Below are 27,723 nucleotides of genomic sequence, written 5' to 3' on the forward strand. Positions count from 1 at the left end.
TTGGAGGCAGAATAAGACCAATACAAAGAGGAAGAGAAGACAGAGGGGAAGGGGGAAACAGACAGTTCATCCCAGATGAAATACAGTGCCACATTTGTTCGCCATGTACTGGTACATAGAATTAAGTTGGCAGAAACTGGACCATAAGTTCAGTCAAGCATGAGCCGCTACATCTATTGCCCATACTTTCAGAGAAGAAAACAGGCTATTTCCAATAACAGCTACATTTTGCACATTGTAGTACTACTGTAAAGGGCTATGTAGTCTTTGTATGGCAGTTTAATATTTTATGTACTGTACCATACTGACTGCATATGTTCTTTACTGTAAACTAATGCTGTATGCTGCCATTAGTGATCGTGGCATCTTCACTCCACTGCTGTACAACACTAGGCTCCTACAATAAAGCACTTTTACTGGAATTACTGAATAATCTTGAGAATTGTGTTATTCAACAGGAAGAAGAGGAACCAGGGCAATCAGAGCAGGCCTGCTATGTCATCACCTGGGTCAGCAGTACTTTTTATTACAATGCTCAGTTTCATGAATAGTTCAATGACCACACTAGACTTATTGTTAATTTCTGTTTGCATACACCCATTTCTCATCCCCAATGAGAAATGTTTCTGTACATGACAGTGGAAAGTGTATTACCGGCAGAACCTTTTGCAAGCAATGTATGATGCATGCGGGGATGTTTCATTTGAGTCAATTCAATGGTGGATCAAACACACCCAAGCATATTTCCTTTGCTACCTTGCAAGGACTATCATCCTTTGTGATGTGGATAAATGTTTGTGGCTTGACCCTGTCCAAAGATGAAACTGATGAAGCTGGGGAGGCTGAGGATGTAGAGAAATGAGAATTTCAGCTTACGCTGGATTTTTATGGTAAGATATATTGTGGAATATGACCCGGACACAGACAGGAAGACACGTTGTAAACACCCCACACATGTTTATTGAGGTCTTCCATATTTACAAAATGTACTCACAAACCCCAATACCCCAAAGTCCTGGCCAACACACACAATGCCTCCTCTTCAGGCCACCTCCTTCATTCCTCCAGAGACCTCGTCCTCTCTTCACTCCCGGCTCAAGTCTCCATATGAAGGGAGGCGGCCCCTTTTATAGGGCAGAGGGGACTGGGCGGTCTCGTGGCCTGGAACCCCTACAGATTTTATTTTTTTCTCCAGACTTCTGGAGTTTTTTTTTGTTTTTTCTGTCCACCCTGGCCATCGGACCTTACTCGTTTCTATGTTAACTAATGTTGTCTTATTTTAATTTCTTATTTTGTCTTTTATTTTTCTTCTCTTCATTATGTAAAGCACTTTGAGCTACTTTTTGTATGAAAATGTGCTATATAAATAAATGTTGTTGTTGTTGTTGTTTTATATGCACCTGGATGTGCTCCAGGTGCTTCCCGGCAATCTTCCACCGGCACTCCCTAGTGTGGCGGGAGTGCTGGCTGCATACCCAGAAGCACTCCGGGTGTCCCTGCTTTTCTTCCCTCCAGCACTTCCGGGTGTGGCGGAAGTGCTGAGGTCCAGGGCTCCCAAGGCATCGGTGACCATGGGCCCCTACAGGGTCAAGCTTCAAAGCTCTGTACCCATGGTCCCCATAGCAACTAGGGTGGTTGCTCCCACGTGGTCTGAGGTGGGCGTAAGCCCTCTTCTGGTCCACTGGGGCGTCCCAGCTGGGTCACTCCCCCAGCCACCTGTGACAATATACAGTACATCCATATGTCTGGATTTTTATGGAAACATATATATACCGTAATTTTTGGAATACTTACTGTAATGTATTTTTTTCTTGTTATACTGCATTGAGTTTACAGTACTATACTTGTATTACTATAGTTTGTTTCTACTTGGCATCACTTTTCAAGAGTGCCAATAAAGTATTTACAAAATATATTTGCAGTATTTTACTGTACCAATGAATTTATCTATTCAAAATCCATAGAGATAAATCTGAAAAGAGGCATATACTGTAATTCCTGACTGACTGGTATGAAAAGTGTAGTTCTTTGAATTTGTCTCTCTGCTCTGTAGTGGTTAATTTCCATTGCCTGTACTTTAAATTTCTTGTGTGTGTCATATGATGGGAAAATTTGACTTCAATGAAAAAGTATGTGTTTTTGATAACATTGGGTAAAGTTAACATAGATATTTGAGATTTGCAAACAGTGGTGTACGGTTTTAAAAGAGTGTTAATAATTTTGTGACAAAGGGAAATTGTTTCACAAAATGTGTCTTAATGATTGAAAAAAAACTGCACCACTACCACGCCTGGCTCATCAAATTAATAACTTATTAATTTGAATTATGTGGACTATTACTTAAATTTAACAAATGCATGAAATGACTAGGCTACCTCAAGGAGAGAAAAGGACTTGTGAACCAAATCTTGTTTTCCTAGACATCTCATAAGATATAAATCAGTTTTTGGAAATTATAAGAAATTTTAGTTACTTTTATGGAATCAATGCTTATTTGTATTTATTTTAATATTATATAGTGCTTTATCAACCAAAAAACACTTACAGCCCAAAATACCTATGTTTAAAAGTTATTTAGCTGGATGGTCCTTTTGCACAGTACCAAAAGTCTCAATATATTATGTTCAGCAATGTAATCTAGAAAGAATTTACATGATTTCATAGACAGACAGACAGACAGACAGACAGACAGACAGACAGACAGACAGACAGACAGACAGATAGATAGATAGATAGATAGATAGATAGATAGATAGATAGATAGATAGATAGATAGATAGATAGATAGATAGATAGATAGATAGATAGTGTACTCTGGACTTAAACTTACCTGGCGTATAACCCCAGGGCTCATAATATGAAGGAAATACACCCAGGTGACATCCACGGACAAATTCCTCATAGTCCATTGGTAGAAGGGGACTCGTAGAGGAGAGAAACTCTGGATGAAAAATAACCTCAAAACAAATAAGAAGTATATTTATGTAACTAGAAAAATTATTTAAGCTGATAGAGGTGCTCTCAATGAAGTTTCAAAGCACTACTTAGAATGGTATTGAACAGGTGACATAACATGTTAAAGGACATCTATTCATACCTCTTTCTGTGAGATTTGTTCACAAAATAGTCAGACAAAGGCCAAAAAACACTGAGAAATTGTGGATAGATGATGGTAATGAAATGTATTGCTTATCTTATAATCTGTCATAAAACAAACACCAAACCTAATTATAGGAATATGGGAAGGTGGGGGGGGGGGGGGGGGTTCTCAAGAAAGTGTCAGGATTTAAACATAATTTTATTATAAGTTAGTTGTCTTTTTATTTATTGCTGGTGGGGTGGGAGGGGGGTGGGGTGCCACCCAGCTGATTATGGTGGCGCTAACTCCCCAACAGTTTTTTCTTATAAATAAACATAGTGCATTAGCATAAGTTGAAATTTAAGCAAAATAAAAAAGGAACATGAATCTGGCAAGATGAACAAGACTAGTAAATTGTGTCACTTTTCTCTTTGTCTATATGTATGTAAAAAATGCCTTTCCTCTTTTGCATCACTCTAAAGAGAATTCCAAACTGCCTCTGGAATGAACATCAGCAGAATAACTGTGCTTTGGGAACTTCATTAAATCAGTTTCCATGGCCGAGCAGCTACACACAGTCTATCATAATGACCATAATGTGCAATGGAGACTGTTATAGCCTCAAAGGGGATACCAACTCCATATTAATGCCCATGGTCATGGAATGAGAGGACCAACAAGCTCATATAGGGGCAATGGTCAGGTTTCAATAAATTTTTGGCCATACAGTGTCTCTTCTGATGATTATCACTGGATCACCATTAGCATTAAGGAAGCAAAGACAATCAATGTGCAACAAGTAAATGAAGACTAGCATAGTTTCTTGTTTCCATTGGTATCATTTAGCTATATTACTCATGCACTTGACCAAGTGACTGAACCAGGGTTTACCTTACATACTGTAGTTTCAATACATTTTTGTCATTTAAACAGAACCACAGCAGCTTTTAAACAAAGGGTTCCTTACAGGCTACAATTTACAGATTCTTTCAGGATAAATGGAACATTGTTTTACAGTACCTTGACTCTGTCGATACGGCTGTTGAACAATCCGATTCTCCTGATATTGCTGAGGATGGGGTCTGCTGAATCTTCAATCATATTGTGTGTTGTCACAGGGGGCAAAGACTGACGCTGAAAATTATTAAAAAATTTCAGATATATTTATAAATTTAAGAATGTATTGGGTTTTTTTTTCTGCTCAACAATAGGGCTTCTGTATAAAATCAAAACAATGTGACATAAGGCACAAGATTATCCAAATTTGCAAGTAATTTCTGATAGAAAAAATGTTTTGATTAAGTGACCATTCATCAATTCTATAGTTTTGCATATTAAGATGTACCTACCAATTATCCAATCCTAATTAAGATATAAATTTAGTTAAATCAATGTCAGGTGACAAACAACAATTTTGCTATTTTTTATTCAACCAAATACATAAGGAAACAGGCAGAAGCCATGCTTTGAAAATATGCCTACCCCATGAATAATCAGCGTGTAGAACCCTTTTTAGTAACAATAACTTGAAACTGAGATTTAGGTTTAGGGCGTTTGTCTCTGTACAAAGTTCTTAGGGTCGTGCCACCAAATCTCAGTAGACTTAAGTTCTCTGGACCTTTTGTTGGCTATTATAAAACCATGACTTTTGTTTCTATTTGAGCCATCATATATACATTGGTGGAATGCTTGAATCATTGTCCTGTTGCATTATTTCATTATTAACTTAGACTTAGCTGCTTAATAAAAATAGTTAAAAATGTGTCCATAACATACTCATGACTTCTTGCTGTCTAAGTCCTATGTTGTAAAATAGGTCCACATCATCTTGTAGCTAGAACTTTATTTGTCCCTAGGGGGAAATCTGGCTTTTTACAGAAGATCTTTAAATAAATAAATACATTAATAGATAGAAATATAAATAAATACACACATACACACTATGGTCTGAACACACACCAGATGTTACTTTCTACATTAAAGGAATGCAGTCTCCTGAGGGAAAAAAAGCCTGCTCTGCCCTTTTTTATACAGTTCCTCTGCTTTCTGAGACCAGTCCTACCTGCTTTTACTATTATTATTACTATTACTATTGCTATTACTGTCTGTTATACCTGCATTTTTATCACTCTTTAATTTAATATATATATATATATAAATAAATAAATATATATATATATATATATATATATATATATATATATATATATATATATATATATATATATATATATATATATATATATATATATATATATATATATATATATATATATCAGTATGCTGCTGCTGGAGCACGTGAATTTCTCCTTGGGATTAATAAAGTATCTATCTATCTATCTATCTATCTATCTATCTATCTATCTATCTATCTATCTATCTATCTATCTATCTATCTATCTATCTATCTATCTATCTATCTATCTATCTATCTATCTATCTATCTATCTATCTATCTATCTATCTATCTATTAATGTGGACCCCCTAGTCCTTAGAGGTCTGGACAACCTCTACATCCATTCCCTGAATAATGACCAGACATAGAGGCTCATTGGTGCATTGAAAGTCAAAAAACTATTCCTTGGTTTTAATGATGTTAAAATGCAGTGTGGAAGATGAATGTTCTCTTCGTTCCCTTGTACTAATCCTTGTCTAAGGAGTTAAGCAGAAGTAAGCTTTAAAAACATGCTTTGCTGAGCAAACAGAAAAATATTTGTCAAAAGGACTCAAGGTCTAAGCATTCCACACTGAGACTGCCTTATCACGTTTTCCCTTAGTTTACATCTGAACGCCATAACAAAGGGGCCAAGAAAATCAAGTTGCAAAAGGGGCGTTGAAGGGGCTCAAGGATTGTGTAAAATAAAAGTGTCGACTGTTGCATTTCATAATGAATATTAAATCACGCATTCTAGGGGTATAAAAACTTTGCCCCACCCAACAAACAATTGTTCAGAAGAGCCCTGACGCTGTCATGTAATATTGATTGCCTGCTTTTCTGAAACCTGCTCACTGTGACGATGTGAAAATAAAGCTGCTATATGACCACACCTGCTGTCTTGTCTAAGTAATCGTCCACAGCAGACAGTTCTCTGCACCAAGAAACAAAGTTCTCCACCTGACTCCTATACTGTCTCATCCCCTTTATCAATACTCTCCATAACTGCAGAATCATCTGAGAATTTCTTCTGTAGCTGGAAATAAGATGAATTGGGTTGTGGTCAGATTGCCTGAAGGTGCCAGTAGTTTACATTTAAGGGTATTTTTAACATTTGAGTATAGCAGGTCCAGCTTGTTATTTCCTTGAGTGGAACAAGTCACAAACTGATAGACATTTGTCATAATTCCTTCCAAAGTCACCACATACAGTATTATACAACTGCTGGGTTAGAATGAGTCATCATTAAAGTGTTGGTGACAGAGTGAATCATTTCCATTGCTAAGTCCCCATTTGCAGAAGGAGGAATATAAACATTAATAAGGATGATGTAATTGATCTTCCTGGTCAAATAACATTGACGAATTCCAACAGCCAGAATTTCAATGTCTGAATTACAAACTGTAGATTTAACTGTAATATGCAATCTTTTACACCATTCCTCATTTACATAGACAACCAGTCCCCCTCCTGTCTTTATTCCACATTATACTGGGTCTCTGTCTGCTTGAATGAGATGAAATTCGACCAGCATTAAAACAGTGTCACATATTTCGAGTTTAAGCCAGCTCTCTGTAAAACACAAAATGCAACTGTACTTGTATTCTCCATGACCTATAAGCACAGACAGTTCATCTTATTTGACAGCAATATAACATTTCTCATTACAACAGATGGTAGACCAGTTCTATAACCTTTTTTGCCTTGCTGTGTGGACAAACAGCTCCTGCAGTAAATTGAAACTGAGCTGCTTAGGCAATTGCAGAGCAATTAGCTGATTATGGAAGTATTTAATACACTCTGCTTTTATTTTCTCAGTGTCTCTTACATTTTCAGGTGTTGCAAACATAAGGCAGCCTTTGGGTCCCCTTTGTGACTGCTTCCAAGTTCACAGCCTGTTTGAATGCAAGTCAAGATGTGCCGGCACCTGGGTTTGTGTGTTCATTGGAAAATTTAAGATCCATTTATTTGATTTCTATTGGTTACTATCAATGACAAGCCAGAGGTCAGACCAATTCTAATGTTAAATAAGACTAGTAACTAGTGAATAAGTTCAGAACAAAAAGAAAAACAGTGAGAAGCACAGAGCTTCTGTAAAAGGATGCTACTTGCACAGTGCCCAAAAGGAAAAAATCAGGTCCTTGTGGGGATACTCTCTGGTTTTCACTAAACATGACTTTGACTAAAATATCCAAGCAATTCAAATTTTTGTGTTGTGTGTCTAAAGGTCAAATCTTCACCAGGCTGTCATTTTTGTTCTACTGAGAAGAGGAATTTAAATATGGACCAGAAGAAGAAATGTGAGTCAGAAAACAAGCCTAATTCATAACTGAGGAATCTGTTTAGCCAAAACAAATCCAGGGTTTGACAAATTTTGTAGACATTGTACAATGTATTGCCTTTGGGAAATTTTATTATAACAAATTCAGTTCTTAAACAAATTCACTCTTTTCTTCTTAACCTTTAGGAATATTTCCTTCTATCAGCTATATTCACCTCACCTGAGTTGAGTAAATTGCCCTTTTCATTATGGTGAGGTCATCTCGATCGAGTATTTTGTTCATGTCTGGTATTTCACCCCTGAAAAGACACATGAGAATGTAACTGCAATGAACTACCTAACTTCTTTGAATTGGAGAAAAAAAGAAAAAATATTGAAAAAAAGGGATTTAAGTGACTAAAGCTTAGCCAGCATTATTATATGGAGAATCAAGGCACTATATTGAACAAAAAATATTGATTTTGTATCAGTTGTAATTATGCTGCAATGCTACTTCTTCATGTTTTCACTTCAGGCAAAGATTAAAGTAATGCAAAAATTATCATAAAATTTCATGAATATATGCCTACAGGAAAGAATGAGGAAAAGAATATCTATAACTCATACATTGATACAATGGATTCTGTTCAGGAGGGAAAAACTGTAAAAATCTTCATCTTCCTCAGGTGACCCACTGTTCTTGCTTTATATTGGTGCACTTATTGGTCAGTCAACTGAACGAAAGCTTTGTTTCCCTTGATAAAACTTACAAGGCATTAATGGCACATTAGAACAGAGACATTTATAGTGCATCTATTGGTAACTTTCTGCTACATAACATGACCTCATTTGTGTTGCACAGGAAACAAATGACTAATAAATACATTATAGCAATGTATATAATAAATATATTATAACAACTAAAGCCTTTTATATAAAGTGTTATAGGAAACCTGTTTTCTGGTCTTTTGACTATAGGCTTGCTGCTGTTCAGTTCAGTTCTGCATTACTACATACTGTACATAAATCACAATACTCACATTACATAATCAGGGCTTATTTTAACACATCCAATTGTTGTGCTCTCTAATAGGCAGTATAAAATAAAGATCAAAGGAAGTTTACAGTGATGTTAAGCAGCATTTATCAGAAAATTGTTCAGTTAAGACTTTATATTCACTTCATCAGAGAAAATATGAATACTTTTTAAATTTGATGTTTTTTATTTTTTTTACAATGTGCATAGCAACCTATCTCACTCTTGACTCAACTAGGAGAAACCTTCACTACTGCAAATGATGTGTTACTGAAGAAACTAGTGAGGCTTCTAATAGCCCAGAACTAGATTTGCACATCAGAAAACAAATGGAAGAATGTTTTGTCCTACCCTAAGTGTTCCTGTGTCACATCACTGATAGCTAAAATAAAAGGTTGAGGTATAAGCAAAAGTCATTCAATGTACTGTATCTGCTTTCAATTGTTACATTATTTCATTCATCCAGTGCCGAGGTTTGAAGTACTCAGATGCAAGTCACGATAATGCAGCAGCAAAGCAGATTAATAACAGCTGTCCCCAAAACCTTGAAGCAACATCTTTATCTTTTTCTGTATCATTTCTGACGCAATAGGCAAAGCAGCGATCGATTCAAGGCCAATGTCTCTGTAATGTGTGTTGAATGGGAATTCTTTCTTGCTTTGCTTTCACACAGACCTTTTCACTTAAATCAATCACCTTCTGTATGAGTTCATTCACTTTTTCCAGATACAAATGGATGAGTTCTACTATTTCTTTACTATAATTTCCTGGCAACAAGTAAAGTGGCTCATGCTGTAAAGCAGTGTATGCACAGTTTAAAATGAGTGGAAAATGAATGCATTTAATATCTTGGCAAACGAACAATAATTGTCATACTGAATTACCCATATTCTTTACACTCTGTATCATCCTAACACATCTGGATAATAAAAACTGTTATGCCAAAGTCCTGTTTATGGACTACAGCTCAGCATTCAACACTGTTGTACTGTTAAAGCCTATCACCAAACTCCTCAATTTAGGACTTAAGGTGCAAATTAGCGGCATCACATCAGCATCAGTGTGTTGATTCCCTTTTGTACTTCTTGTTTCCCTCGGACTGTGTGGCCAGACACTGCTCCAACTCCATCATTAAATTTACTGATGACACCAACATCATAGGCCTACTCAACAACAATATTAAGACAGCTTACAAATAAGAGCTTAGGCATAAGCTACCAAGTAGTGTGGTAGACAGTACGACTTCAGGGACTTTTAAAACCAGACTTGATGTTATTTAAGAAGAATTACGTGGTTAAGACTGGCAAGCTTTGTTAGGTTGAACAGACTGTTTTCATGTAGATTGTGTTAATGTTCTAAGAGGTTTACCTGCTGTGTCAGTGGTGCAAGAACAATGACAGCAAATCATAGGAGCTGGTCATAGAGTTCAGGCAAACCACACTGACACTACATTAAGAAAACATTACATTACATTACAAAAACATTACATTACATTAGAGAAAACTGTGTGAAGAGCGTGAACAGCTTTAAATTTCTTTGAGTAACTATCAATAGTGAATTGAAGTGGGCAAAATACATTTTCTCACCAGAATCTCTACTTTCTAAAACAGCTAAGAGGGGTTTTCACTTCTCCATCTGCTCTTATGAACTTCTACAGATGCACACCGGAGACCATTGTCAGTGGCTGCATTACATCCTGGCACACCACCTGCCCAACTCAGCTCAGTGGTGGCAAGATGGTACAGAACATTATAGGCAGCTGTTCATGACATATATAACACACACTACCTTAAAATGGCAAAAAGGATTAATAAAGGCCTCAGCCATCCTGCACTGTCAATTTCCTTCCTTCTGGAAAATGCACTATTGGCACTCACACCAGTAGATTCAGGGGCAGTTTCTATCCACTACAGTTACTGAACAGGCAATAAAAAGAACAATATTGTAACTTTAAAAATACTATCATTTTGCTTCTTCAAAAGCTTAAACAGATAAGGTATGGAATGAGAAGAATTTGAGGGTAGAAATTGCCACCTAAATGTCTGCAGCAGTGACATAATAGGAAGTCCATATAATGATATGCTGTTCCCTTGAATGTTCCATTTTCACCCTGTAGAACCTCTAAAGAAAATCCTAACTTACCATACCATTTTATTAAAAAAAATGAAATCTATATATATAAAAGCCAAATACCACTGATTCACTCTTCATGAAATCTCCCGAACCATGAGGTCTTGGGACTTGAAATTTGGAATGTAGGTAACCCTTGGCCCATAGGTGCTCACTAAGAAATGGTTTTAAAAATTTCGTGGTCCAAGAGCGTTATGTTTGTATGTCTGTCCGCTTTCACGAGAGAATTACTTAACGGATTTAGATGTGGTTGTTTTCTATAATTTGTTTGAACTTTCTGTTTGATTTTGTGACTTCTCTCTCATCGCACTAAGTACCATAGTTCGCTTATGGTACCAATGTATTTATGTAAATCCAACAGAGTGGCTGTAGGCTAAGAGCAGGGGGGCGGGGCCATCCTCGCCTCTGTTAGCGTTGGTCTACGTCTCACCACATGTTGGAGTACCAGCTACCGATACCTATTTGTTCAACTGACAGCATCACCTACAGATTGTTAAGGAGTAAGGTTTGACATTTTTGAGAGAGAGATCAGAGCTCCATGTGTTTTAGAGGGTAGCTGCTGATTGCCACAGATATCACGGCCATGTGCTTTTCTCCCCACGCGGGGAACACTATCCCGTCAGAGCTGCACACGATCAGATATAGTGTCAATGTCTATTGATTTTTAAAGTTTGTCCTGTTTCATTATTATGTGGGCGCAGCCATGGGATTCAGCTAGTAAATAAATAAATCTCAAAATGAATTTGGAAATGGTGCAAACTAACTTGCAAATCTTCCACTAGTTACTTTATGTTTTCCTTTACTAATTTATATGTAGTGACAATTGCTTGCATAAAGAATATGAGCTATGGGAACAGAGTCTTACTAACAATGTACTGCAAAAAGAGACCTACCTGTAAACATATGTTATTTTCTGTATTCATAATAACAGAATGATTTAAATACATTTGAGTGTTTTATGGAGCTAAAGTGCCTCAATTTTACTGTCACTTGAGTCTTTCATGTGAATTTCAGAATCCTAAAAATGTAATTCTTTCTCATTGCTGGGTTAAATCCAAAAGTACTGAGCGTCCAGTGGGCACTATTATAACACACTGCACAGCATTGTGGTACATAATTTAAATTTTGAAGTTTGTTCTGTCTTCACTAGCTATTTGTTCTGTAGGTTCTGACTTGCAGCAGTTAACTGATTTCTTTAATTGAATTTATTGTGTGCTGATTTTCACAAAGGATTAGACTGAACTATAGCTGTATGTGATTAGTACAGTAAAAAAGAAATACTATTACAGATGTTACAAAGAATGTAGAAGCAATATTTTATTATGAGTGCACTTTTTGGAGTCACTAGATAATTTCTGATAATTTCACAATAAAATGTTACACTTTCCTTTCTAATACTGCATATCCTCTGCTCTTACCAAGTTCAGGTTTGTGTGGTAAATATTAAGTATACTTGTGTTAAATACCTTATATGAGTAGAGCTGCTTAGCTTAACGTAATCATCACTACCTAATAAGGACCTTGTCTTGTGTTAGTTTATATTGTCCTTTTCTCTGAGTTTCCTATGGGTTCATTTATTCTGACTATGAGGTCACATTTATTAAATGCATTTCAGACACATAGCCTTGATCATATGTTGTCCAAACAGTCTAAACTTACCCTATTCTTTAAATGCCTTCATCCATTACATTAACCTTAATGTCCCACTTCATTTCAAAGGGACAGGCAGGCAGGCAGAATTGTCCTGAAACTATTTCTAGCATCAGACCACTGGGTGACTATACGAAAGGTAGAACAGAAGGCTAGAAATTAGGTCAGACCACATTACTTTTGTGTTAAAGCATTTTTCTATACTGTGTGCATGTAATTCAGTTGTATCTGATGTACAAAACTGTACTGCTGCTCACAAGAACCAAAAAAATGGGAACACAGAAAGGGTTGATTTCTTACTTGAACAATGCGTCATACAGCTTCCTCCCAAACTTTTCTTTCACAGAGTGAACAGTGTCCCTGTGCAAAAAGAATAGAATCCGGTTCAGAGAGACAGAAGTATAATAGATATGCAGCAATAACATAAACCAGAATGGTGGATGCTTCTATGGCTGTGATTTTGTTTGTATTCTTATTTTTCTTTATCTATTACATTCTATAAAGAGGATGCCATCCAAAAGAATGTTTAAGTATTACTTAGTAAGTCATCATTCCTTCATTATACCAACCATTCCTCATTCAGTTGTTTTGTGGAATGAAATAATCAAAACATTCAGTATTGTCAATGGGATATATTTGTATAAGCTACATGTATTTATACTGTATTAACACAATTCTGCACTTACTGTAGAGAGTCCAAATGATGGATGTAAAATGATTTATAGATACAAATACTCAGAAATGTATTCTGAAGACACTTCTTGACACTTATTTATAAAATTAACATGTGTGTGATTGAAAATATGAGCACAGTCTAAGAAAGGGAATATTCCAATTTAACCTTTGACTTGCAAATTAGTGGTAGACCATAGAATTTGATCACAAGGTTGGTAAATGTCACATTAAATACAATACCATGCAATGTTGAAACGTTCACTTCTAAATATACTTTCCTTTTAACCTTCTTAATTCAGTTATATAGATGTGTAAAGCTAGAATCTCTCCTGACATTGTGACAAGAGAAAAAATCAACAATTCCATTACATAGCATACCAGTAAACCCCCGATTCTCTAACGAATTGCAAATAAACGCATGGCAATCACTTTGTGTGTCATATAATCGTTGGAGGGATGACAGATGATGGAGGGTGGGAGTGTTGTGGGAGGCTATGGATTTAATTAAACACATATATATGTATGTATATGAAGGCACGGCAATCAGTCTGTGTTTCATACAATCGTTGGAGGGATGACATACAATGGAGGGTGGGATTGTTTTGGGAGGTTATGGATTTAATGAAATACGTATATATGCACGGACATTAATAAATATATTGTAATTACAATAGAAGTGTAATTGTTATTAATGTTGTTGAGTTGTCGCACATATATGTATGAAATATATTTCAGTGTAAAGGTGCAAATGATATACATAGGAAGTAAAGAAGTAATGAAATGTTAGATTACAGATAGTTAATCAAATATTTCTTTATATACAACATTTGTAGTAAAGACGGTGTCTTGTCCTTGAATGAGTTGTCCTTGGAATGGAGTATTTACAATCTTAACTTTAACGTCACATGAGCGGCGAACTCTTGAAAAGGCCACATACAGTTGTCCATGTCCAAATACAGGTTCAGAGAGGAAAATGCCCACCTTGTCCATGGTTTGTCCTTGGGATTTGTTGATTGTCATGGCAAATGTGGCCTTAATGGGAAACTGTTGGCGTTTAAGCTTAAAAGGTAATTCAAGGTCAGAACTGGTAAGGTCAATTCTGGGAAGCAAAGCAGTATTGGTAGCATGCGATCCCGTAAGTATTGTTGCTTGAATAACATTGTCTGTCATGGTGTTCACGACTAACCGTGTACCGTTGCATAAACCCTGTTTAGCATTAAGGTTTCTTAATAGCATGATTATTGTCCCCACTTTAAGGTTAAGACTGTGTTGTGGTAATCCGGCTGGGTTAATAGTGTTTAGATATTCTAATGGGAAATTAAGATCTATCCATGCGTGTTCGTTTTTGTATTTGCGTTAGTTGAGCTCTTTCGTTCTGGAGCTGTGAGCCTTTTGCTTCTGGTGTTTTAGAAGCGCGTTGTAGGCGCCTGCGTTCATTGTGTCTATCCATGCGGGATCGTGTGTGTATTTTCGTTAGTTCAGCTGTTTCTTTTTGGAGCCGTGACTCCGTTAGCTATACGTCGTTTACTGTTATGAATTATAATGGCACTTACATTTAATGTGGAGTGTTCGTTTATTGTGTTTATCCATCTGCTCTTGTCTCGGTGTTTTTTGTGGCTTATTATTACTATATAGGCGCTTGCGTTGTAGGTGCCAGCGTACATATGCTGTGCAGTGTGTACGTGTGGGGTTTCCGTACTGTAATACTGTAATACTGGAATGCAATTGAAATATGTGCTGAATATTGTCGTTTCTGTTGTTAGTTGATTTGAGCCGTGATTCGTTTCGTTTTTGAGCCGTGACTCCTTTCGCAAGCGCGTTGTAGGTGCGCGCGTGGACCTTTGCTTTGAGCCGTAACTCCTTTCGCAAGCGCGTTGTAGGCGCGCTCACAGCATGGACCTCTGGTTTGAGCCGCGCGTGTTGTCACAGCATGGACCTTTGGGGATTCCATACATCCGGTGAGCCCTGCGCCCCGTGGTTTGAGACGTGAATCCTTTCGTTTTTTAAGCCGTGACTCCTTTCGCAAGCGCGTTGTAGGTGCATGCGTTGTCACAGCATGGACCTTTGGTTTGAGCCCATGAATCCTTTCGTTTTTGAGCCGTGACTCCTTTCGCAAGCACGTTGTAGGCACGCGCGTTGTCACAGCATGGACCTTTGGTTTGAGTGTTGTCACAGCACGGACCTTTGGGGATTCGGAGATTCCGTACATCCAGGGATGCCATACATCCGGTGAGCCCTGCACCCTGCGCCCTGCGCCCATCCGGTTTACAACCATCGTTTAGTAATATGCGCTGAATATAGTCGTTTCTGTTGTTAGTTGGTGAGCCCTGCGCCCCGCGGTTTGAGACGTGAATCCTTTCGTTTTTGAGCCGTGACTCCTTTCACAAGCGCGTTGTAGGCGCGCGTGTTGTCACAGCATGGACCTTTGGTTTGAGCGTTGTCACAGCATGGACCTTTGGCGATTCAGGGATTCCGTACATCCGGGGATGCCGTGTGCCCATCCGGTTTACAACCTTCAGTTAGTAATATGGATTCTTGTACATGCTGACACAGGGAAAGGTTAAAGCATAACAAATAATACCTCAACCTGAGTGTCCCCCTAAACATAGTTGCCACAAAAAAGCGTACTTCTTATGGAAGTTGCTACAAGAATAGTGATCTAAAATAGTTTACAGATGTTAATGGCTGGAGTTAAGATTATATTCATGAACTAGAAATCTATTGAGTGTTCCACAAGAAGAACCTTTAACAGAAACTGGTAAGGAATAAAACCAGGCCAAGAAAAAAAACATATCTTTTTTAGCTAACTGCTACACGTCACCTATTGAATATCATAGATGTGAAGTGGATTGTCTTACAGTATGTTGAGACTAAAGTGGAACTTTTTGGGATGAATACCTTATAGTGCAAATTACAGCACTGTACACCATCCAAATGAAAATATTTCCTTTGTAAAGTATGGTGGCATTTGCCTCATGTTATGGGATTACAGATTGTACTTTAAAAATGTTACCCAGAGCTCAAATAATACAACCTGGAGATTATAATAAAAATCGAAAAAGATGGCCACCATGACATGCAAACATAGGGATTAGGGGCATAGCAAAAATGGTAACAACTCAAGCATCCCAGCAACAGTAATGATCAGATACTCAGTCAAATGATGTCATGACTCCAAAGCCATTCTTAAATCAATAAGCAACTGTCAGGTCAGGTCAGGTTGGGGAGCATGTACTGGTAGAGCTTGTTGCCACACCCACCTCACAATGAAAACAAGTCAGGATCCTGGTTGGCAACCCCCAGACAGACATGTGGTCCAGTTCCACCCTCTGGAAATGGCTATCTGTCTGACATAGCCAGGTATTACATTGATGTCCCCTTGGCATGATCCAGCAGCTTAGGTCCTCAATAATGAGGATCCTGCATGCTGGATCACCTCAGAGAATCACACCATTTGGTCATAATGCTGTAACTGACGCTTCCTCACAATGCAGGTAATGTGCCTCATTCAGGACTCCATGAGCAACTGCTCATTTGACACAAAGTCAATCCAGTTCTACCAAAGGATTCTCCTGTGAGACACAGTACCATCAGTACTGCTGATGGCTGTGCCCAAGAGGTCATTAAAGACCTGGATCTTGGTTTTTATCCAGGACAATCACCAGATACTCAGATTCCTTGCTGAGTTTCATTGACTCTGTAAAAATCACAGCATCGTCAGCAAAGTCATGATCAGTGAATTTTTTCACCAAAAGATGCCCCACAGGCGCTGAACCCCATGACCCTGCCCAAAACCTAGTGCATGCAAGCATTGAACAGAATAGGAGCAAGAACACACCCCTGACAAACCTCAGAATCAACTGGGAAAAACAGAGGTTCTGCTTCCATTTTGCACAGCACTCACAGTACCTGTGTACGGGCCAGCCATGATATCCAGCAACTGTGGGGATGAGATGGGGTCCCACAAAGTCGTAGGATGTCCCACAGAGTCAAACACTTTATCAAAATCAGCAAAGGCTGCAAAGACACTCTGCTGATATTTGCTTTTGCGCTCAATGAGAACCCTCAGTGCCAGAATGCAGTTGATGATAGACTTCTTAGGTATAAAACCAGACTGCTCCAGCCACTGAGAGGTGAGCAACTGATCACTGATCCTATTGAGGATGACTCTAGTAGGACCTTAGCCATCACCGAGAGCAGTGTTATCACCGTGTAGTTGTCACAATGAAGGCGTTCACCCTTTCCTTTCTAAATAGGAACGACAAGTCCCATTTTTCAGTGAGTTAGTATGACGCCTGTCTTTCAAATGGAAACAAAGATTACTTGCAAAACCAGGTGGACAGCCTTGCCACCAGACTGGAGAGGTTCAGCCCAGATACAATAGATCCCTGCAGTTTTCCCTACCTTCAGCAGGCTCACCAGCTGTGCAATCTCAGTTAGACTGGGTGGTTCACAGCTAATTGGAAGATCAGCCTCAAGAACTGTGGACCCAGAGATGTACAACGTCCTAGCCGGACGATCAGCTTTAAATGGCTGCTCGAAATAGCCATCCATAAGGACCGTTCCATCACTGACTGCAACTCTAAGAGGAACAGATTCAGATATACGTAATGCTTTAGTTCTTCTGTAAACAGGACATGGGTCACTAGACCACAGATGATGTGTCACTTGCTCACAGATTTCTCTAACAAATGCACCTTATCTGCCCTCAGATCCCGCACAACCATCCTTGTCAGTTTGCATTACAAACTGGAGTTGCCATCAAGCCATGTGCTGCAACTCCTCTCAATGATATCCAGGGTTCCCTGTGAGATGTAACATCAACTTCTGGGAATACTGGCAACAACAACACAACACTCAGCACCTTTCAGGTTCTTGTCACGGAAGGTCTCCCACATCACATTAGGATCAGCAGTCACACCCAATTTGGCAAGTTCCTCACGCAAACTGTGTGCAAACTCATTAGAAACAGACTAATTTTTCTAGTAGGTCGTAGCTTACTAGACCTAAGCTTAATCTTCAGAGTAGCAACAATAATGTTGTGGTCAGAATTCACAAATTGGGCACTTCTGTAGAACCTGCAATTCTGTAGGAGCCTCCAGCATCTGCCCACAAGGATGTGACTGACACTCCTTCACTGTATTACCAGTATTCCTTAAACAGGCTTATATTTTCCCTTATAATGTGAATAGCTGTGTTACCCAGCTTTACCTTGGAAATTTTCTAAGTCAATGTGGCTCAGTTATTGTGCCATTAATTGATTGGATGTAACAGACATACTATGCAACCAAATTCTTTTCTGTACACAATATTTGTATTGTTTTACCAGGATCTAATATTATTAGTTCACTTGAGCTGCTCACTGTTCCACCATGCTACATACAGTACTTTATGTGTTTGTGTGAAAGAGTTTTCAGCAGAACTCTGTATTAAACCAGTATTCAGTAATGTTACAAAGGTGATTTGAAGTTGATTCAAAATTTCAGCTCACTATTACCATCAAAGCCTAAAAGTAATAATGCCTTGGTATAGAGGGGATCTGATTAAATGTCTACTGACAAAAAATATAAGCTTTATTAATTACTTTTACTCACTCAAAAGCACTTTCCTGTTCTTGTCTTATCAAATTTTAAAAAACAGCATCGGTATCAGCTACAGAAAAAAGGTGTTTCATTCTGTTCAGTTATGGCTTGCTGTGTTTTTTTTAAAACTTAATGCTAATCTTTTATTTGTATTGAGAAAGTAATGACAATATGCAGGCGGATAACAGTATTGTTTTTTTCAAAGTGCAAGGCTTGCACTGATAAAAAATGTGGTGTAATCAGTTCTCAGATTTATTGTCACATGTGCTGGACACAGTAAAATGAATTTCAAGCTTGGTCAAGTGCATCATGCCAACACTGTTTAGCTGTCCGAATCTTGCATTGTGTATTATCAAATGTAATAATAATAGGTAATGATAAGCAAAACAGCCAAGTTTCCTTTTGAATATATTTTAGTTTGAGTGTGAGTTCGCAATAGTGAAACTTATTAAAAACAGTTATTTTGGTTTGAGATTTTTTAAAGTTTCTTTGGAGGTTGCAGTGAAAGAAAGAAAGAAAGAAAGAAAGAAAGAAAGAAAGAAAGAAAGAAAGAAAGAAAGAAAGAAAGATTACTCTTTAAGGGTTTGGTAACACTGTATACACTAGTTTTGCCAACACATTTCTAACAAAAGAGTCTAGATTCAAATAAATGTAGTATTCCATTCATTTTAGCCAGTTGTGAGAAGTCACAGGCCCTGACGTTCGAGGTTCGATCCCCATAACGGGATGCAAAAGTGCGTACACCTGTAGAGCCCCAATAAGGGTGAAACACATGTCGTTTCATCTTTGTATTATTTGGCAGATACTGTATCACATATCTATGATCTGCTTTTCGCAACTGAGAGGATATGGTGAATGTTTGCCAACTCGCTGACCAACCACATTTGTTACCTGGTATGTAACCACTTAATAATCAGATTGTGATTCAGACTAAAAATTAATATATATATATATAATATATAAAGAGGGAGAGAGAGAAAGATGTAATTATGTTAACTTTATTTAATATTACTGTTCACATCACCTGGGGCCTCATGCGTACGCTGTGTGTAAAATTCACACTAAAACATGGCATACAGACAAAAGCGAAAATGTGCGTATGCTCAAAAAAATCCAGATGGATAAATCTGTGCATATGCCAACTTCCACGCACTTCTGCTCCATAAATCCCGGTCAGCATGCTTCCACCCCGACTCCTCCTAGAATTATGCCTCTTTGAATATGCAAATCAATATAAATAGCCCCTTATGTTTTGCGTTCTGTGAAAAGACAATGGCAAAAGCATGGGGAAAAAGAGGAACTTCAGTGAATACCAAGTAGACGCAAGGAAAAACATACTATTTGTTGGTTTAAGCAGTGATATAAACAACAAAAGGAAGTTGATTGAGTGACAGAGTGGAGGAGAAACTCAAAAGTTCAAGTTCAATAAGTCGCACAGTGCCCAAAATAAATAAGAAGTGGTCAGATATCAAAGTCGCTGTGAAAAGCAGAGTCGTAGCCCACCATCTGAGTGTCATATGGAAGCGTATTAGGGTACAGAGAAAAGAAAAAAAACTGGGACACAGTGTGAAAAAAAGGTTGAAATTTCCACTTTAATCACAGAGTTTATTCTATCATTAAAGCAGAACATCATAAACTTCATCTTAAAATCGTTTAATTTAATAGTTTCTCAAATCCCATCGTAACTAAAGTAGCACATTAAATGCTTCGTATTCTATGTACTCTTATGTGTGTGAAACAGTAAGTGCTTCTTAAACTGGCTTTCTCTTATGCCAACAGGACACAGAATACATTACATTCATGATGTTACAGCGCTCTGAACAATTTAAATACTAAGATGTATACTTGATATCATTTTCATGATGAAAGAAATTAAAGCATTTATTAAACATTGAGGAATGTTGGCGTAGTGGTTGCAACAAGCTGGCACCCCTTCTAGAGATTGTTCCTGCCTACTGCAAGATGCTTGCTGGCCCTTGCATGATCCTCAAGAAAATAATTTATTGCAGCAGTACTGTCTCTTTCAAACATACTAACCCCGATTCCTGTCCTTCCTTTTCCTTCTCCAAATAAGCAATCGCCACACAATCAGCTCTTTAATAAATGTCAAGCCATCTGTAAGCTTAGAACGCCGATTCTTCAAAACTTTTAAGGAGCATTGAAATATCTTCCTAGTACATGTTTAATTATTCCATCTATCTATCCATCCAGGGTCACGCCAGACCCAGCAAGCATACAGCACGAGGTAGGAACAATCCCTGAACAGGGCGCCAGCTCATCGATGACGTTGCACCACTGAGTCCTCGCATATTTAATCATTAACAATATACATTATTTAAATGAAGTTAAAAATGTATCTGTATAATGTAATATATATACTTTAATGCATTTCATCTTTAAAATGATATCATGAGCTCCACGAAGATAATGCCTGGAAATCTAAATCGACTTAGAAGTCAGTTGTCATCATCTGTAAATACATGCTCTCAATTGAATTGAATTACTTTATTGTAATTGTATGGTACAACAAGATTCAATATGCAAATCCTCCATAAACTTATTTTCCTATAAAATGGTAAAATAACAATAACAATAATAATAATAAAAGGATAAAAAATAGTGAAAAATGTGCAATATGAAAGCATAAGTGGCTCAGGTTGTGCAATATTACAACTGTAATGCAAGTTTACAGTGGGGCAATTGTACTTATAAGTACAAGCAGTCCTACCAGGAGCACTTGATGGACTGAGTGCATTTATAGCACTTGGAATGAAGCTGTTTCTAAACCGCGAGGTCCATCCAGGAAAGGCTCTGAAGCGTTTGCTGAATGGGCGAAGTTCAAATAGACTGTGCACATGGCTGAGGCAATGTGTGCTAGAAGCTCTATCCCGATGTTTCGCCCTGGTCTAGACACAATCTGCCGTAGAGCTTTCCAATCAGCTGCTGTACAGCTGTGATTCCACAATCAGATACACTAGGTTAAATACTCTGAGTGGTACAGAGTACAATAGTACAATAACAACGCTAAAGTGGCTATAGTATTTGGAATAGTTTGGCCATTCGGTGCACCATTATTTTGCTACAGGCTGATTACAATCAGATGCCTTGAACTAAAAAACGATATGCAGTTAATTTCAGGGTATTTGATAAAGCAGTGTCAGGGATGTGAATGTAAAAAATAAAGGGAAACCACACAGGAACAGTAGCACTGATTTGACGCTGGGTGCTGCCAGTTTACAAAACCGAGCAGAGAACTTGCGTACGCAAGGGATTGAGGTGGTGTGAAAATGTGCGTGGCTTTACACCAAGTTTAGTTATTATACATCGCGATGTGAGCATGGAAACAGGCGTATGCAACATTTTTGTGCAATCGCACTGATTATACATGAGGCCCCTGAAGTCTAAACTTTGGTTCACCTGCTCTATTTTACATCTCTGTTAGAATGACAGAAACTAAAAAGTGTTTCCACAAGCACTGTAATATTAGGGATTTCCAATCTGTATTTCTGACTCTATTTCTGATTCTTGTTTTCATAAACTATACTCTTCAAGACGTGACAGTATTTTGATCACCTACCACTCATCCAGCCTTGATTTTAGCCTTATTCTAAAAGGCTATTCCAACCCTTAGTCTAATTATTTACCATAGCACAATGCCATCAAATACTTCCTCACTATTCTTGCCACAGCACAACAACAGAGAACCAGCCTTGCTTATCTACAGCCAAAAAATATTTGTCATGAAACCAGAAGTGACCCTGGAACTTGGCTGATAGTTATCTTGGGAGTGTTTAATGCTGTTTCAAGTTAGGAGAGGAAGCTAACCTCAGTGGAAGTAGGTGGGAGGGTAATATTTGGTGCCTGGTGAATAGTTCATAATAAGTCATATATGCAATAAATTTTTTTACATCATTTCCTAATTTTCTGCTATAATGCAGGTATTACAGCACAGAATTATATCATGGATCCATGTTAAAACTTCTTGCCTATATAACATCTTCAAAGAACTAGAAAGAGACACTTCACAGCAAGTCAAATCATAAAGGCAACATAATTTGTAGAAAGTAGGAAAAATGATACACACATCAAACAGCTGCACTATAATTTACAAAAATCTAAATTCAAAAATGGTCTTTCTTAGCTCAAAGTGCTGTTCTGGTCACTCTCTGCTTGAGGGTTGTCTTTTGTAAAATGCAAGCTTGCTGCTGGGCAGTTTGATATAGGCATGAGCTTTGGAATCTCAGGACATTTCATTGGTCAGATCTGGTTTAATTTGAATAAAACCGATGTGATGTTTAAATGACATGCACCAATGTCCCCAATAAGGTACTGCATTTATAAACATGTATAGTGTAAAGTCTGCATATATTACCTGCAGTGACAAATTAGCCTGGTTTAAGAACAATTATTTGGGACACTTAAATTGGGAATGATATATGGGCCTGTCCTATTTAATACAGGGCATCCAATTATCTGAAGCAAGTGTCAAGGGACAGAATAGAAAGACGGGAAGAGACAGAGTGATGGAAAGAGAGAAGGGAGATGAGTTGGGAGGATGCTTTTTGTGGTATTGAAGAGGTGGGCAAATAGGTGCGGTATAACACCTGAACAATGAGGGCAACTACACCTGTAAGAAGGCCCAGACTGGAAATAATTGTTTTTATTTGTCTTTTTTTTTCTCTCTTGTGATAAAGCAATTTTATTGATTATCTACTTATTTGGTCTAATTTCAGATAACAAGTTTACACATTCTTACAACTCATGCATTAACAGCTTAAATGACGTGTTCATAATCACACAGTTAGACAGTGTTACAGACTGAGCATGAAATCTTGTGGTCTACACTTCAGTTCCTTAGCCAGGCACCCAGACTACTATGCCATCAATCAGTTCTTCCCTTTATAACAAGTGCCATCTTAAGCACTTTTCAAATGAAGGAACATTCAAGTGGAAATCTTTCTACCTGTTTGTAATATAGCTCTGAATAAACCCAACACTCTAGCAGAGTGTTGTTAACATGAAGAAACTGGAATTACCTTTTAAAAGCAGGATGAACCAATCATTTGTCTACAATAAATATGGCAGACAATATCTGAGGAAACATTTAGTTTAATCAATGGCCTGAAAAAAATGCTAGCTAGCCACTGATAGAAGTTTGTTTTTTTCTTGTGACATACCAGTTGAAAAAACAATTCAATGAAATTACATGTTATTTTACTACACATTGTACTTGTTTCATGCAATTAATAAGCAGCAATTAAAAATAGAAAATATTATGTTTTGAGCTGTTATATTTCTAATTGTTTTGCAAGTGGCTTTGTGTCTACTGTGATCATTATTAAATGTAGATGATGTACAATCATGCTACAGTATATATTTTTATATATGATTTGGATACATAATGCATTTATGTCTTACAGTACTCATGTTTATGTTTTACTGCAGTACATGGCCACAACACTTCATACTATGTGCAATTTGACAAAAAACTATGCTTTTTTTGATTTCTGGAACTTCCCAGTTTATAAACACATTTGCCCAAAATGGCTGTGCATATCCAGAATGTATACATATATACTGAAGGTTTTTTGCAGACATTTTCAGAGAGAGTAATAATGGATAGCTCTTTATTATCTATAAATGTTTTTGATCTAATGCTTTAATATCACTGTCACAAAGTATGTTAAATTTCACCATTACTTTACAAATAGATAATTATTCAATATACAATATATCATATTCTATTTACATCAAAATACACATAAATTCAGACAGTCTTTCATCCTCTCTCAACACAATTATGCTGAAACATACTAAAAATGGCAAGAATCTTTACCAGAGCTGTTTTCGTACTGCCTGCCCCTTCAAAGTCTCCACATTAAAGTTGTTGGTCTTGGCTGGCATAATGAAAAACACAACGACAGTGACATCACTTTTGTGAACCTAAAGGAAAAAAGGGATATTAAGCTTTTTTAACCAAGGTCAGGGAAAAATGGGACTCTCTGCACCCAGAAGGTCATACATATAATTCTTCAGCAACATAAAACGAAGGCATCTTTAATAGTACTAGAAAAGAGTTTTTCACGTATACAAAATATCCCCAAAGGGAAAAAGAGATGAAAAGTGTGTAATGCTAAGCTGCTTTTTGAAAATAAATGTTCCAAGTCATTTGTTGCATGGTCTCAGATGGCCACAGTAGAGCCCAACGGCACTAAAGTCATCCAAGCACACAAAGGTTATTAAGGGCTTCTGTTCACAGAAAAAAAAACTACTTAGGATTGTAAAGAAATAACCTTCATACAAACTCTCACTAATCTCACCCAACTAAACATGAGTCAGATGTTTTCTAAGGGTAATTTTTCTTGTATCATTAATAATTTTATTGATCAACTTACCCTAAATTATTAGCGTAGAAAAAAGCTTGAAATGTTTTAATTTATCACAAAATATTCAAGCACAACACAAGAATTGTTTATAGCACAAAAGACATTTCATAGAACATTATATAATGAAAATGCATAACATGAAAAGAATTATGACTATATTGCCCAACATTTCATCTGTGCTCTTATAAATTAATAATTTAATCAAATGGTACATTGTTAAGGCTTATATTTCCATATAAACTTAAACAGCATTTTGTTGACTTTATCTGTTCACAACTCCAGACATGATAATTTGGGAATTTCATCCACCTTTAAAAGACAATGGAATGTGAACGCACCACATCCACCAATCTTTAATGTTATCAAGTCAAGTTGCCTCTCGTGAGTTCAGCTACAATAACTGGAAACCCAAGACAAAGCACACAAACCCTCCACATGTTTTACATTTTAAAATTTTAAAAAATGATATAACTCAATAAGCCTTGTGAAAAATGTACAGGTCTTAAATATTCTTGTCCATTACTAAATTTGTTGTCTGGAAAAAATGGAGGATGTTTTTTAATTTATAATTTGCATTGAGTTTCCTTATGCCCATATTTTTCTAATGCAACATAATCACATTTTTAAATTGTGAATAAAGCTTTGCATGGGTGTAAAGTTGGTGGACTAATGTCAACAAATTAACCTAAGAAAAGAGTACATGTACTATCTGTCAGGATCCTCTGTGAATTAAACAGTTCCATGTTTGCTTTTTACTAAATCTAATGAAAAAAAAACTCTTAATGTTGGAGAACTAAAGTTATCATTTTGGTTAGAACTTGTGGTAACAATTGCCTCCTTAATTCCAATTTCTGGTGTTCCCTAGAATATAAATGTTCATTCCAAAGACTGATCCTGGACTGTTTTATAGTTATGATTTCAGTGTGCTATGCTAAGACCTCTGATACCTGTGAAATAAAATAAAACAACCACCAACATGCTCTCATTCCTCACAACACTACTTGGATGGCTTCTTTGCATTGTTGCACATACCCTAGAAAGATACATTTGAAAAAGGAAAACTGTCTGTATTATTTTTGTGGATTTGTCAGAAACTGCGGTGGGTTGGCACCCTGCCCAGGATTGGTTCCTGCTTTGTGCCCTGTGTTGGCTGGGATTGGGTCCAGCAGACCCCCGTGACCCTGTGTTTGGATTTAGCGGGTTGGAAAATGGATGGATGGATGGATGGATGGATTTGTCAGAAAAAGATGTGAAAATGTTTATTCAGGTACCAGTAACCAGGAAATCATGAGCTTTGGTAGTATCTGTTCCATTTCCACATTTAAAGAAAAATAACAATAGCTTTGGCTTTATATGTAAAAAATAAATATCAGATAGAAAGAGGGAACAGTGGTTAGCAAAGTAGTAAAAGGCAGACTCAAACTACATGTAGTTATTGTTTGCAAAGTTTTGGTACATTTTCCCTATATCTGAGTCTTTCAGTGTGCTTGAATATCCTCAGACATTCCAAAATACTGTGGTTAAGTTGATTGATGTCTATAAATTTGTTAAATGATTCTTGAGCTAGAAGGCAATAGTGCTATCCTCTGCATGACCACATAATAAGATTCAAAAATATATTTAATGGATTTAATGTAATATCTTTTAAACATACCACATTAAATGAATAGAACTCGCCCTTTTTTTGGTAAGTCAGTCTGTATTGAAATGGCATTAGTAAATAAAATTTGATTTGACTACAAGAGAGTGTTAGGAAAAATATGAAATTTCAATGCTGAACCATTAGGCCTTAACTTTGCCTTCATTGCTGGTGTTCTTAGTGGTTTTCCACTTTGAGAGACCACATCCCATGCATGTACATCATGAACTTAATCACACAGTTTTCAAAATCTCTTTTCGTTCTTTTCATTTAAATGTAGAGTACCTCCTATAGACAGCTTACAGAAATTCCCATGGGCATATCTCACTGTTGGTACCAACACTAACCTATCCTGCGAAAAAGTAGCAGAATTTCACCATTTTGTTCACAACAACCTCTTTTCCAACATTCAGGTTTATGCACTTCTACATCAAACTGCACTTGCCCTCTCACAATCTGCCATACATTCTCTTATATAACTTTGGCCCTTCCTGTTCAGTATTTCACTTCTGTGTGTGCTTTCTGTTTCAATGTGTGGTTCTTACAGTCTGTTTCACCTTCAGTACAAGTGCCTCACAATGCAAGAGTGACTGTGTGCATACTTTGGGGCTGCAGTAAGAATAACCTTAATTGCAGTTTTTAGAGTTTCTATTTTAAACCCATTTATTTTTTAACAGTTTTAAGACTTATCTACTGCTTGCAGAGTACTGCCTCAGTCATACTAACATGACCGCAAGTGAGGCTGCATATTATTATATAATTATTTTCAAATTTTCAAAATATATACAACAGTACATAAGAGTAAATGTTATACTGAACTACTTAAATAATTTAAACATTGTTCCATTATAGCAGCAGCAGGAAAGAGTGCAGTGTGTTTAAGGTGTGTCCGATTAGTTCTGCTATTAAAAGAGGTTCTCTTTGGAATGAGCACAGGGCAGATTAAAGCTGTTTGAATATGTCTTTTTGCATAGGCTCCATATGTAAAAATGTTTGGTGATATTGACACGGGCTCCTGGGGTGTGTTCTGATAATGTAATTTTCAAGCAGCGGAAACAAACAGTATCAAAAGTAAAAACAGATATAGCAGTCTGTAGTTTAGGTCTCTCATCACCATCATTATCACTATG

At 37.2% G+C, this 27,723-nt stretch overlaps 1 protein-coding gene across 1 annotated transcript in view; it reads right to left on the bottom strand.

The window, feature by feature from the left end:
- The window catches only part of gys2 (glycogen synthase 2), a 107,633-nt gene that overhangs the window by 18,396 nt on the left and 61,514 nt on the right, over window positions 1-27,723 (bottom strand). Inside the window, exons 8-12 of the mRNA XM_028806726.2 lie at window positions 24,405-24,511; window positions 12,612-12,671; window positions 7,737-7,815; window positions 4,100-4,213; window positions 2,831-2,957 (exon numbers count right to left, since the gene is read on the bottom strand). Of these exons, the coding sequence (XP_028662559.1) occupies window positions 2,831-2,957; window positions 4,100-4,213; window positions 7,737-7,815; window positions 12,612-12,671; window positions 24,405-24,511 (487 nt within the window). The remainder of the gene's footprint in view (window positions 1-2,830; window positions 2,958-4,099; window positions 4,214-7,736; window positions 7,816-12,611; window positions 12,672-24,404; window positions 24,512-27,723) is intronic.

The sequence above is a fragment of the Erpetoichthys calabaricus genome, chromosome 1 (assembly GCF_900747795.2).
Source record: "Erpetoichthys calabaricus chromosome 1, fErpCal1.3, whole genome shotgun sequence".
In the NCBI taxonomy this organism is placed as follows: Eukaryota; Metazoa; Chordata; class Cladistia; order Polypteriformes; family Polypteridae; genus Erpetoichthys; species Erpetoichthys calabaricus.